Below are 14452 nucleotides of genomic sequence, written 5' to 3'. Positions count from 1 at the left end.
AATTGATACACTAAGAGAGAAAATGGAATCACATAAAATGCTTAGTTAAAATCAAAAGACAGAAAACGAATGGAATAAAAAAAAAGGCAATGAATGGAAAACATACAAACTTCTTGACTAATATAGGGTATAGGGGAGTGTGGGAACAGAGGAAACTACAGGGTTCTGATGCTTTAAAAAAAAAAAAAAAGTGTCCAAACCTACAGCTTTAGAAAAAAAGGGGGATCTCTGAAGTCTTTCCCCTGATGCTCTCCCCCTATACAATGCTTAACTCTTTAAAGAATTAGGAATGGTAGTTTCTACTTTGAATATACTTTCTGGGATGGTAGTAAAGTGGAAGTCCAATGCTTCGAATCTGCTAACCCAGATCACAGTCCTTGGGTTACATCATCACAGATGATGAAGGTTCATCCTCCCAGACGACTTCTTACAGATTCTCCTTTCCCTCTAGGAAAGAAGATACGTAGATGTCTGTCTGTGTTCTCTCTGCTACAAGTGGGTGTGTTAGTCGCTCAGTCATGTCCGACTCTTTGCAACCCCATGGTCTGTAGCCCACCAGGCTCCTCTGTCCATGGAATTCTCCAGGCAAGAACACTGGAGTGGGTTGCCATGCCCTCCTCCAGGGGATCTTCCCGACCCAGGGATTGAACCCAGGTCTCCCGCATTGCAGGCAGATTTGTTACTGTCTCTAGTTAATAAGGGGGCTTTTGCCTTTTAAAACTCTTCTCTTGCTACCCTAACATTTTATCACACAGACAACTAGAATGTCCATTAAAGAGAGGGATTCCTGGGTTCTGCCCAAGAACTACTGAATCAAACTCTCAAGAGAGTGAGCCGAGGAATCTGCACTGCTAGCAAATGTTACAGTGAGTCTGACGCACACTGAAGTTTGAGAGCCACACAGATTTAATATACAGCTTCTTTAGAGTTGGGAATAGCGATAGGGACAAGATGAGGAAGGCTCTTCCCTCTATATTTTGGGTCAATTAATTGCTAGGAATATCCCTAACCACTTGCTGAATGTATCTGCCAACCAAATACAGCTAACCCTTGAACAACACAGAGGTGAGGGTCACTGAACCTCCCTCCATAAAGTTGAAATTCTCTGTATATCTTATAGCAGGTCCCTGTATCCGTGGTTCCTCCATATATGCAGTTCTGCACCTGTGGATTCAACCAGCCACAATCCTGGAGTACTGTAATGTTTACTATTGACAAATATCTGCATATAAGTGGAACTGTATAGTTCAAATCCATGTTGTACAACGGTCAACTGTATACTGAATGGTCAAGGAAAATTTTTGTTAAAAGACTATTTAAGGAGCAAAACATGGTTCCTTCAGGTCTGTGATAAAACATTTTGATTCTTCTGAGATAGAATTTGTTTTATTCTAAATGAGTTAAAGGTTTTCTTTTTTATAGTCTTATATGTTATGTGTAGATCATGGCATCTGGTCCCATCACTTCATGGGAAATAGATGGGAAAACAGTGGAAACAGTGTCAGATTTTATTTTGGGGAGCTCCAAAATCACTGCAGATGGTGATTGCAGCCATGAAATTAAAAGACGCTTACTCCTTGGAAGGAAAGTTATGACCAACATAGACAGCGTATTAAAAAGCAGAGACATTACTCTGCCAACAAAGGTCCATCTAGTCAAGGCTATGGTTTTTCCAGTGGTCATGTTTGGATGTGAGAGTTGGACTGTGAAGAAAGCTGAGTGCCGAATAATTGATGCTTTTGAACTGTAGTGTGGGAGAAGACTCTTGAGAGGCCCTTGGACTGCAAGGAGATCCAACCAGTCCATCCTAAAGGAGATCAGTCCTGGGTGTTCACTGGAAGGACTGATGCTGAAGCTGAAACTCCAATACTTTGGCCACCTCATGCGAAGAGTCTTTCATTGGAAAAGACCCTGATGCTGGGAGGGATTGGGGGCAGGAGGAGAAGGGGGCGACAGGATGAGATGGTTGGATGGCATCACCAACTCAATGGACATGAGTTTGGGTAAACTCCGGGAGTTAGTGATGGACAGGGAGGCCTGGCGTGCTGCGATTCATGGGGTCGCAAAGAGTCGGACACGACTGAACGACTGAACTGAACTGATATTATGTGTACAGAAGAGCTGTAATTTTTAAACTATGGAAGTAAAGCCAAACTTTATTTAGATGACAGGCTTGCTCTAAAGCAGACTATAAAAAAATCCTCTAAAGCAGACTATCAAAAAATCACTTGTGCTTCCATGTTAGTTAAAACTTGGTTTAAAGAGTTCCTGCAAAGAAAAAAGAAGAAACGACTGAAACATAATCAGTGAGAGAAAATTTAAATTCAAAACAACAACAAAAACTTAAAGTTGTAAGAAGGATCAAAAAAGTTAACAAAAGAGTCAGCACACCCTAATGTTGGAGGCAGTGCAATGTTGATCTAAGGGGTAAGAGAATTGACAGGAGCACGGTGGTTAAGGATAAATCTTAAAAGAAGAGAGACGAGCAGGCTAAGAGCATAAAGGCCTGATCATCATACCCTTCCAAGAACCAGAAAACTAAGGATTTTGAGAAACAAAAATCTAAGCTACAAAACAGAAGATAAATGGGACTTTGACTGGGTCCCTGAGTATCAGCTCAATGGGTTGCACAGATATTACATTGCACTAGTAATACTACTGTCTAAGGGCATTGTTAAAAACTCGAACATTAGTATCTGATCAAAACTGTATAATCACATCAGCATCTGTATGAGAAAAGGACCCCAGCTTGATTTTCAGTTATTAATTATCAGCTCCTTCTTGTATTCCCATCTTGGGAAAATGGAACTTAGAAAAACTCAGCTCGCAAAACCTTGGAAAACTGAGCCCACTCTTCTATAAATGTTCTTTGTGGAAAAGAAAACTAGATAAGGAGTAGATAGAAGCAATAAATGATCATTCCCCAGGGGCCTTCCTCTGCAGGAGACTGCGCCATTCAAAGGGAAGGCAACTTACTCCTGCCTATTAATTTGTTAGTGGAGAGTGTAAGTAGGGGTGTGTGTGTGTGTACTCATTGTGCAGACGTCCATGTGCATTAGTGTGTGTGTCAGAGGGACATGGATGGGACTGATTAATTCAGTCTATGAACTTCTATTGTACCTAGCAGCAGGGTATACACTCCCATGAGTACTGTCAGTCTGGAAATGGTATGCAGTGTTGGGTATATGTCATAGTCTTTCCTCCTCAGCAAAAGAGAAGAAAACAGAGACAAAGAAATGGGACACCTACACTCTGAAATTCTCCTAACTTGGGGGTCAGAGCAGGTGGGAGGGAGTCAGTCCTCATTCCTTTCTGCCCTCTCCAGATGGCCAGGTGAGAGACAGAGTTCTAACAACAAGGAAGAAAGAACTGAAATCGGACGGTCACTTGACACTCACTCTGGATGTTGTGGGAAGATACAGTCTTTTTCACAGACAGAGTGGAAGCAGTAGACTTGAAATTTGTAAAAGATGGAGTGGCTGCACGGAAATAAGAGAAACGGTGAGGTAACATTAGCAAAGCCCTCTGAAATTAATCTGTGACAGAAGGTAACAGAGCAACCCTGGAAGCAAAGAACAAAACATACCTGCAAACAACTTTCTTTCTAGTTCCTCTTGAATTTTAAGAAGAATCCTTTCCTGTTCTAAGGCTTCTATGTACTTTGAGTAGCACCAGGTTGGCTACAAAAAAAATTTGCAAAATTAATTTTAGAGATATCTGCCCCAGGAAATAAACTGAAGGTAAGACAGCTTATATCAGCCCCTTCATTTAAAGGCCTTAATGTCAAAGAACAGAATATAGAAAACATGCACATTTCACACATTTATAATTAGATGAATTTTCACAGAGCTTACTGATTTAACCTGGGTATGACTAACTGTCATTGATCGACATTTATATAGATATATTTATGATGAAGTAAAGGTATTTCTCTTTAGCCTTGACCTAAATTTTAATAATTTAATTTTTCTTCTAGTTTTGTTAAGATATAATCAACGTATAGCACTGTTTAAGCTAAAGGTATATAATAATAATGATTTGACATACACATTATGAAAGGATCACAAGAGGTTTAAAAAACACCTTTCATCACATATAGATGGAACATTAAAGAAACAAAAAAATTATTCCTTATGATGAGAAATCTTAGATTTAGTCTCTTAACAGTTTTCAGTTGTAACATACTATTTATATTTATATATAATATATATGTTAAAAATTAACAAAATAAATGAAATATAAAGATATTTTAATATATTTAAAGTATACATTTATCTGTCCCTTCTCCCCAACCTTTCCCCCAGCCACCATTAGCTCATTATAAGTCTGTTTCTGTCTTGCACATAAGTTCATACGTATCATATCTTTTTAGATTCCACAAGTAAGGGGTGTCATACGATATTTCACCTTTTCTGTCTGACTTCACTCAGTATGACTCTCTCCAGTCCATCCATGTTGCTGCAAATGGCATTATTTCAATCTTTTTAATGGCTGAGTAATACGCCATTGTAAATATATACCACATCTTCTTTATCCATTCCTCTGCTGGTGGACATTTAGACTGCTTCCATGTCTTAGTTACTGTAAACAGTGCTGCAATGCACATTCAGGTGCATGAATCATTTCGGACCATGTTTTTCTCCAGATATACGTCCAGCAGTGGGATTGTAGGACCATACGGTAGCTCTGTTTTTAGTTTTTTAAGGAACCTTCATACTTTTCTCCACAGTGGTTGTATCAATTTACATTCCCACTAACAGTGCAGGAAGGTTTGCTTCTCTCCACACCCTCTCCAGCATTTATTGTTTGTGGACTTTTTGATAATAGCTACTCTGGCAGGTATGAGGTGATATGGTGTTGTACTTTTGATTTGCATTGCATTAGCAGTGCTGAACATCTTTTCATGTCTTTAATGGCCATCTGTATATCTTTGGGGAAGTGTCTATAAGTTCTTCTGCCCGTTTTTTTGAGTGGGCTGTTTGTTTTGATGCTGTTGAGCATGTGTTGTTGTTGTTCAGTCACTAAGTCCTGTCTGACTCCTTCAACCCCATGAACTGCAGCATGCCAGGCTTCCCTGTCTTTCACTATCTCCTGGAGTTTGCTCAAACTTATGTCCATTGAGTCAGTGTTGCTATCCAACCATCTCATCCTCCCCTGCCCCCTTCTCCTCCCGCCCTCAATCTTGCCCAGCATCAGGGCCTTTTCCATGAGTCAGCTCTTCACATCAGGAAGCCAGAACACTGGAGCTTCAGCTTCACCATCAGTCCTTCCAATGAACATTCAGGGTTGATTTCCTTTAGGATTGACTGGTTTGATCTCCTTGCAGTCCAAAGGACTCTCAAGAGTCTTCTCTAGCACCACAATTCAAAAGCATCAGTTCTTCATCACTCAGCCTTTTTTTTTTTTTTTTTTCACTCAGCCTTTTCTGTATAGTTCTTCTGTGTATTCTTGCCACCTCTTCTTAATTGCTTGTGCTTCTGTTTGGTTCTTGCCGTTGCTGTCCTTTATCATGCACATCCTTACATGAGATGTCCCCTTGATATCTCCAATTTTCTTGAAGAGATATCTAGGCTTTTCCATTCTATTATTTTTCCTCTATTTCTTTGCACTGTTCACTTAAGAAAGTTTTCTTATCTCTCCTTGCTATTCTCTTGAATTCTGCATTCAGTTGGGTATATCTTTCCCTTTCTCCTTTGTCTTTTGCTTCTCTTCTTTTCTCAGTTATTTGTAAGGCCTCCTCAGACAACCCTTTGGCTTCTTGCATTACTTTTCTTGGGGATGGTTTTGGTCACCACCTCCTGTACAATGTTACAAACTTCTGTCCACAATTCTTCAGGCATTCATTCTACCAGATCTAATCTCCTGAGTCTATTTGTCACCCCCACTGTATAATCATAAGGGATTTGATATAGGTCACACCTAAATGGTCTAGTGGTTTTCCTACTTTCTTCAACTTAAGCTGGAATTTGGCAATAAGAAACTCATGATCTAAGCCATAGTCAGCTCCAGATCTTGTTTTTGCTAACTGTATAGAGCTTCTCCATCTTCGTCTGCAAAGAATATAATTAATCTGATTTCTGTGTTGACCATCTGGTGATGTCCATGTGTAGAGTCTTCTCTTATGTCGTTGAAAAAGGGTGTTTGCTATGACCAATGCATTCTCTTGGCAAAACTCTTGTTAACCTTTCCGCTGCTTCATCTTGTACTCCAAGGCCAAACTTACCTGTTACTTCAGGTACCTCTTGACTTCCTATTTTTGCATTCCAATTCCCTATGATGAAAAGGACATCTTTGGTGTGAGTTGTAGAAGGTTTGTAGGTCTTCCTAGAACCGTTCAACTTCAGCTTCTTTGGCATTTAGTGGTTGGGGCATAGACTTGGATTACCGTGATACTGAGCAGTTTACCAGCTGTTTGTAAAATTTGGAGACTAATCCCTTATCAGTCACATCATTAGCGCATATTTTCTCCCAATCTGTGGATTGTCTTTTCATTTTGTTTATTGTTCCATTTACTCTGCAAAAGCTTTGGAGTTTAAGTAGGTCCCATTTGTTTATTTTTGTTTTTATTTCCCTTATTCTGGGAGATAGACAAAAAAGATATTCTTATGATTTATGTCAGAGTTTTCTGCTTATGTTTTCCTCTAGGACTCTTATACTGTCTGGTCTCACATTTAGGTCTTTAATCCATTTTGAGCTTACTTTTGTGTGTGGAGTTAGATCTAATTGCTTTTTTTTTTTTTCACATGTAGCTATCCAGTTTGCCCAGCAACATTTGTGGAAGAGACTTCTTCTCCCCTTATTTTTACACTGTGTTTCTGAAACTTAATGCCAGTCATTTGCTAATAAATGTTCTTCTAAATGGCATTAGGTATCACACACTTTTAAATATATATTTTTCAATATATGGCTTCACAAAATTGGACTTTTATCTCAATAATAGCTTCATAATCTATCAGTTATTTTAGCTGGGAGGCTGAACATATTTGACATTTCAAGTATCAGAAGGATTGTTTCTTAAGCTAGTATTAGCCTATGATACAAACACTTTTTGTATCATTCTTTAAAAATGTACATAAGTTAAACTTATAAAATTTCTGGGACATTATATTAATGTATGTTATAAATATAAACATAAAAATTGTATATATATTAGTTACTGATCATGTATTATCAAAAAGATATATTAGCTATTGATCACATATGTACATATATTACTTTTTGATCAATTTTATGACCACTTAAAATAATTTAAAAAATTGATACTAGCATTCGACATTCTTCTTTCTTCTCTTGACCTAAGAATATATCAACCTACATATATTCTTATATATACGATTATCTCTTTTCCAATAAGATAGTTATCTCAACTTCTGCCACTAAAAGCTTCTTCATATGTATCCAGAAATTATTTTCTCTGATTATGGTGTTCAGGATTAGCTGAAATTGTAATGTTCTCTGGAGACTCAAGGAAACTCTATTCCAGTCTCTCCTCATGGAATTTTCGCCTCATTTTCAAACAAACATATATCTATTACTTTTAAAATGGACTGTAAAGAAAGCTGAGCACCGAAGAATTGATGCTTTTGAACTGTGGTGTTGGAGAAGACTCTTGAGAGTCCCTTGGACTGCAAGGAGATCCGACCAGTCCATCCTAAAGGAGATCAGTCCTGGGTATTCACTGGAAGGACTGATGCTGAAGCTGAAACTCCAATACTTTGGCCACCTCACACGAAGAGTTGACGCACTGGAAAAGACCCTGATGCTGGGAGGGATTGGGGGCAGGAGGAGAAGGGGATGACAGAAGTTGAGATTGCTGGATGGCATCATCAACTTGATGGATGTGAGTCTGAGTAAACTCCGGGAGTTGGTAATGGACAGGGAGGCCTGGCATGCTGCGATTCATGGGGTCACAAGGAGTCGGACATGAATGAGCGACTGAACTGAACTGTCTGAAAAATGACTCAGCTATTGCATTACACTATCCAATGCTCTAGAGAAGAAGCGATATCTTTGATATCTTTCCTGCTTACCTGTCGGCCGTATGCTTGCATGCCTAAACCTGGGTCACTAGTTAAAGTAGCTGTTTTGATAGCAGATCCTGTGGTACTTGAATATTGTTTGATTCCATCCTGTAATTATATTAAATTAAATTATTCTAAAAAGGGGGTTATTAGGACACTTACTACTACAATAAGATAATAATATCCTTATGCCATGTAGTATGCTTCACATACTATATTTAATTCTACTCTGTTATATAAGTTTTCTTACTATTTCATCTCATAGGAAAAAAAATGAGGTTTTGGGAAGTGAAGTGGTTTCCCTGAGGTATTAGAACTGATCAATGGTAAGGCCAGGATTCAAAACTAGGTAGGCTCACTCCTATCTACTATAATATACTGTCTTGGATCAATAATACCTTACAATTGTATAGTTGAATACCCTACAAGTTCTTTTATCCATATCATTTCAATTAATCCATCTCATATCATATGAGATTAATATTATCATTATCAGTTGAAAGATAAAATTGAGATTAAGAGGGTTAAGAGTCATGCCTATGGTTACCTAGGTAAACCCAATGCTTTTCATAGTAAATGATTTTTTTCAGAAGATATATTTTCATGTTACAAAAAAATCATGAGTTTCCCATATTCACTTTTTCCAATATTTTCTCATATGTCTTCATTGACAATAGCATCTTGTAACAAACTTATACTCTATCGGTCTTCTTTACCTTATACTTTCTGTGTTAAAATAAATGCATGTGAGAAATCTGTTGTTACTAGTAAGTGATGGGAATACATTTACTGTATACAGTATGAATATTTAAATTAAAATTCCTATGTTTTCTTTAGGATTATTCACCCTACAAAATGATTGTCAATATTTGTACCTAACCATGTTAGCATTTACTAGTTGACAGATATAGACAGCTCAGAATATCACTTATGGACACTTGCATTTCCGTAACCGAAATGTAATATGGATGATACAAACGTACATTCTGGATTTTCTGGAGAGATAGTAATTTAAGATTTTCTCTACTCTCATTCACACTATATGTTCCAATTTTTGTTTCAGACAATATACTTACCAAAGCAAACTTTGGTAAAGAAAATACTTAGGATGACACTTAGAGAGCTGTGAAATTCTTCTTAAGAATTTGAGATACAGTAAGAGATCTGCTTTATATCCTCCTTATTTTTATAACCTTTATTCAATAAGTGTACATTGAGAGAACTCCCCAAGTAGTATGGTGGTAAAGAATCTGCCTGCCAGCCAATGCAGGAGACACAGGAGATGTGGGTTCAATCCCTGGGTGGGGAAAATTCCCTGGAGGAGGAAATGGCAACCCACTCCAGAATTCTTGCCTTGAAAATTCCATGGACAGAGGAGCCTGGTGGGCTACAGTCCTTAGGGTCACAAGTCAGACACAGCTGAGTGGGCACACATGCATACATTTAGAACTAATTGTTAAATTGTTGGTAAAGAATCTGCCTGTAATGTGGAGACCCTGGTTCGATTCCTGGGTTGGGAAGATCTTCTGGAGAAGGGATAGATTACCCACTCCAGTATTCTTGGGCTTCCCTTGTGGCTTAGTTGGTAAAGAATCTACCTGAAATGAGGGAGACCTAAATAGAGCTTACTATTTAAGACTAACTCAAATTAACCTTTTTTTTGAGATCCTTTACTTTCGCCCCACAAATAATTAATTACTAAATTTCTGGGATTTCAGTTTTTTGTTTATATTCTTTTCAGTTAAGTATATGTGTGTGTCTTTCTATCCTTACACTATATGTAAATTTTATATTCATATCCCTAGCATATATAAAAGGGATAAATAGATAATCAATAAAATTCTATGAAGTAGATGATCAATAAAAGTCTGGTGAAAGAAAGAAGAAAGGGATTAGGATAGGGAGCTTTTTTGAGAGACTATTTAGGCCACATTAGTAAAAAATGCAGCAGGCTCATATAAGACTCATCTGATTGGTGAAGTTATTCACATGCCACAGACATAATCAGAAAAAAACTCCAAACATACTTAAGTTAGACAACATTCTATTTTTTCCTCCCTAAATGAACCCTTGAAATATATTTTCTTCCTGAGCCTACCAAATTAGTATCACATTCATGTGGCTCAGTCAGACACATACTTGCCTCAAGGGTCTGAAGAAGGTAAATATGAGGATTTTTATTTAGTGAACTCTGTTTCTTGTCAGATTATATAGATTGGGCCAGATGCATAGTTGGTTTGAGGGAGAAATCAGCTTTTGTATTATATGATCTATCACTTATTACCCAAACCACTGGAAGGGAAATAACTGCAGAAATTTTTAAAATAAATAATCTAAAACTAATTATATTTAAGTGTAATAACATTTCATTTCTATACATGAGCTGTGTGCTCAGTCATTCAGTTGTGTCTGACTCTTTGTGACCCCATGGACTGTAGCCCACCAGGCTCCTCTGTCCATGGGATTTTCCAGGCAAGAATACTGGAGTGGGTTGCCATTTCCTCTTTCAGGAGACCTTCCCAACACAGGGATTGAACACATGTCTCTTGAGTCTCCTGCATCGGCAGGTGGATTCCTTACCACCAGCGCCACCTGGGAAGATACAAGTTGCTCATAAGCTGTATATGAGTAAATATTTGCCCTGTGATTAAAGAACTTTTAATACACCAGCAAAAATATATGAAGTCATACTGTGAAGAACTGATTCAGTGGAAGCAAGATTTTACAGACACCTCTTTCTATTTTCTTGCTCTTAGGCCTTCCCCAATTCCCACTCTATACTGGAAATACCCTCAATCTCCAGATGATAGAAAACATCAACTAAAGAGAAGCTTTTGAAAATCTGGTAATTTTTTGCAGTATCATTCATATAAAAATGTTATTATATACTACATACTTATTAAAATATTTCTAATAATAAGATATGAATAATAACAATACCACCAAAGATTAAGAGATGCAATGTTACCAGTACCTCTGCTCCCTTTGTGTCACCTTCCCAATCACATCATCTATCTCCACCCATCCTACAAAGGTAACCACTGTACTGAGTTTTGTGTTTATCATTCCTTTTTTTAAAAATATTTTACCACATTTGTATTGATTCTTTTTATATGAATTTTAACTTTATATAAGCAGAGTTGACTGGTTATATTTTTACAACTTTTCCAGTCAACAGTATATTCCTGATACATTGTCTATGTTTATTATTGTAGTATAGTTTATTTGTTTTCCATCACAGCACAATGTTCTACTACTTGAATTTATTTTTACCAATCTCCTGTTAATAGATATTTGGGTAGCTTCTTACTCTTTGCTTTTGAAAACATGGGTGCTATAAACCCTGTGCATGTCACCTGATATTTGTGTCCATAAATTACTCTAGGATATATGTATTTACAAGTAGATTTGATAAATTGAAGGCTAAGTGCATCTTTTAACTTACCAGATATAGTAAAATTATTTTCTAAAGTTCAATCTACACTCCCATCCATAGTGTATTAGAATTCTGACTACTCCCTATTATTGGTGGTTGAGAAAAATATAAGACATTTCAAAATGAGCAGAAAATAACAGGTGATATCCCATAAAACCACTGCAAGAATAAAACAAAATGAGAAGTCCAATATTTTAGTTGATAACAGTACTCTCCAAGAAATCCAATCATGATCATAAAACTCTAACATAGGAGCCCAAAATGGATAAAATATTCCTATACAAACATTTGCATATATGACATAAAACTCCAAATCATAAATGCAGAAACTCAGAACAGAAACAGATCAAAACATTTTAAAATGAAAATGTAAAATGACTGTTTACTGAACTTAAAAAAGATTGAAAAAAACAAAAATCTCTCAGAAATGAAGTACCCAAGGTATCATGAATACAGATCATAAAGAAAGTGTATATATACATATATATACACAAATATATGCAGCATTAATATAAATCCCCCTCTTCCAAACTTGGAAAAATATATAAACATACAGACTCAAGAACTTGAGCAATGCTCAAACAGAAACAACCCAAAGAAATCTGCATAAGACATATCATATTCAAAATTCTGAAAACTAAACAAAAGAAAAGAATCTTGAAAGCAGTGAGAAACAATAAAGGAAAAAGAAAGAACAAAATAAATCTTGGAATGTCGAAAAAGAAGAAAAATAGAGCAAAAGTAGGGGTAAATACAACAGACTTTTCCCTTTGAGTTTCCTGATTTATGTTCAACAGTTGAAGCAAAATTCATAAAATTGTCTGATGGGATTCTCAATATATGTTGAGAAGTATTTAAGATAATTGCAAACAGGTGAGGGGAAAGAGACTTAAAGGGAGGTAGTTTTGAGACCCAAAGTGGTAAAATGTCAGCACCAATAAATTGAGAAGTTATGCTTGTATAAGGTGATATCTAAAGCAACTGCTGAAACATCTAAACAGAGATACACCAAAATGAAATTCTAAGAGATGTTCAAGTAATACACAGGAATGTAAGACAAGGAAATAGAAAAAAGAAGAGAGGGAATAAGCAAAACAGAAAGTACAATGACAGATTTAAAAACTAACATATCAATAATCAAAGATGTATAGACTAAATATACCAATTAAAAGAAAGAGATTGGTGGAGTAGATTAAAAACAAAAACCAAACACTACCATAATCCAACTATATGCTGTCTACAGGAAACAATTCAAATATAATGATATAGGCATTAATGTAAACAGATGGAAAAAGATACCACGTGAAAATCAAGATACCAAGATGATACTATAGCTTTGGAGAAGTTTGGCAGTTCCTCAAAAGCAGCCAACAATTCAACTTCTAGGTCCCAAGAAAAATTAAAACATGTCTATATATATAAGGTTGTATAAGAATGTTCACAGTAGTATTATTAATAAAAGCCAAAAAGTGGAAACAAACCAATATATCAACTGATGAATGGAGAAGCAAAATGCATTGCAACCATACAGTGTAATATCAGTTAGCCACAAGAAGAATATAGTACTGACAACATGCTACAAAATAGACAAACCTTGAGAATACCATGTTAAGTGAAAGGAGCCAGTCGTAAGAACCACATACTGTATTATTTCATTTATATGAACTGTCCAGATACAGAAAGTAGATTAGTGGTTTCCAGGGGCTAGGGAGGAAGGAGGAAAGGGGGGTGACTGCTAATGGGTATACAGTTTCTTTTTGGGGTGATGAAAATGTTCTACAGTTAAGTAGTAGTGATAGTCACAAAGCTCTGCAAATATACTAAAGCCATAAAATTGTGCACTTTAACAGTGTAAATTTTATGGTATGAGAATTAAATTTCAATAAAGCTGTTATAAAATAAAAGCATTCAAATAAAAGAATAAGAAAGAGGAGGAGGAGACAGCAGTGGGAGTGACTACATAATATTTTATTGTAATAGCCCAAAACAGGAACTAACTCAAATGTCCTTTAATGAGTGAATGGCTAAAGTGTGGTACAATGCACTACAGAACACGACTCCACAATAAAGAGGATGAACTACAGATACACATGAAAACGTGGATTGATCTTCAGGGTATTTATGTTGAGTGAAAAATGCCAATCTCAGAAAGTCACATATTGTATGATTTCATTTATAAAACATTCTCAAAAATGACAAAATTATATACATGGAGAAAAGATTCATGGCTAACAGATATTAGGATAATTGTTTGGAGATGACTTACAGTCACAAGGAACATCTTTGGGGTGCATCTTGAATACAGTGTTGGTTACTTGAATCTACCCATGTGACAAAACAGCACAGAACTATACACACACCTTATATCAATATCAATTTCCTGATTTTACTACTGTAATAGCAAAGTGTAGCCACTGGGGGAAACTGGGTGAAAGGTACATGAGACTTTTCTACTATTTTTACTATATCCTATGAATGTTAATTATCTCAAAATAAAAATTTTTTCTAAAAAAGTTAGAATTTGAAATTTTAAAAAATAGCAATAACATTATCTTGAATATAAAATGCTTTGGAATAAATTTCACAAAATATATCCAAGATGTCACAGAAAATGCAAAATCATTGATGACAGAAATTAAAGAAGAACTAAACAGAAATAAACTGTGTTCATGGATTAGGAAACAAAATGTTGTTATGACATAAATTCTCAAATTGACCTATAGGCTTACTACAATTCTGATACAATATCTCAATAGTTAACATGTGAAAAATTGTTCCATGTTATTAATAATTGCATGCATCCTCAGCTGCTCAGTCATGTCCAACTCTTTATGACCCCATGGACTGTAGCCCACCAGGTTCCTCTATCCATGGGATTATCCCAGCAAGAATACTGGAGTGGGTTGCCATTTTTTCCTTCAGGGGATCTTCCTGACCCAGGGATCCAACCCAAGTCTCCTGTGGCTCCTATATTGGCAGGAAGATTCTTTACCAC

At 36.5% G+C, this 14452-nt stretch overlaps 1 protein-coding gene across 3 annotated transcripts in view; it reads right to left on the bottom strand.

Moving 5' to 3' along the window:
- Positions 1 to 392: 392 nt before the first annotated feature.
- RGS22 (regulator of G protein signaling 22) overlaps positions 393 to 14452 on the bottom strand; it is a 148331-nt gene continuing 134271 nt past the window's right edge. For 2 of the 3 annotated variants that reach the window (XM_070477333.1, XM_070477331.1), the window contains 4 exons: positions 8031 to 8129; positions 3587 to 3680; positions 3399 to 3479; positions 393 to 447 (listed from right to left, as the gene is read on the bottom strand). In XM_070477333.1, coding sequence (XP_070333434.1) covers positions 428 to 447; positions 3399 to 3479; positions 3587 to 3680; positions 8031 to 8129 — 294 coding nt within the window. In that variant the 3' untranslated portion in view covers positions 393 to 427. Of the gene's footprint in view, positions 448 to 2127; positions 2269 to 3398; positions 3480 to 3586; positions 3681 to 8030; positions 8130 to 14452 lie in introns of those variants that run through there. The other variant, XM_070477332.1, reaches the window with a different exon arrangement.

The sequence above is a fragment of the Odocoileus virginianus genome, chromosome 15 (genome assembly GCF_023699985.2).
Source record: "Odocoileus virginianus isolate 20LAN1187 ecotype Illinois chromosome 15, Ovbor_1.2, whole genome shotgun sequence".
Lineage (NCBI taxonomy): Eukaryota > Metazoa > Chordata > Mammalia > Artiodactyla > Cervidae > Odocoileus > Odocoileus virginianus.
This window is presented reverse-complemented; position numbering and strand designations above follow the sequence as displayed.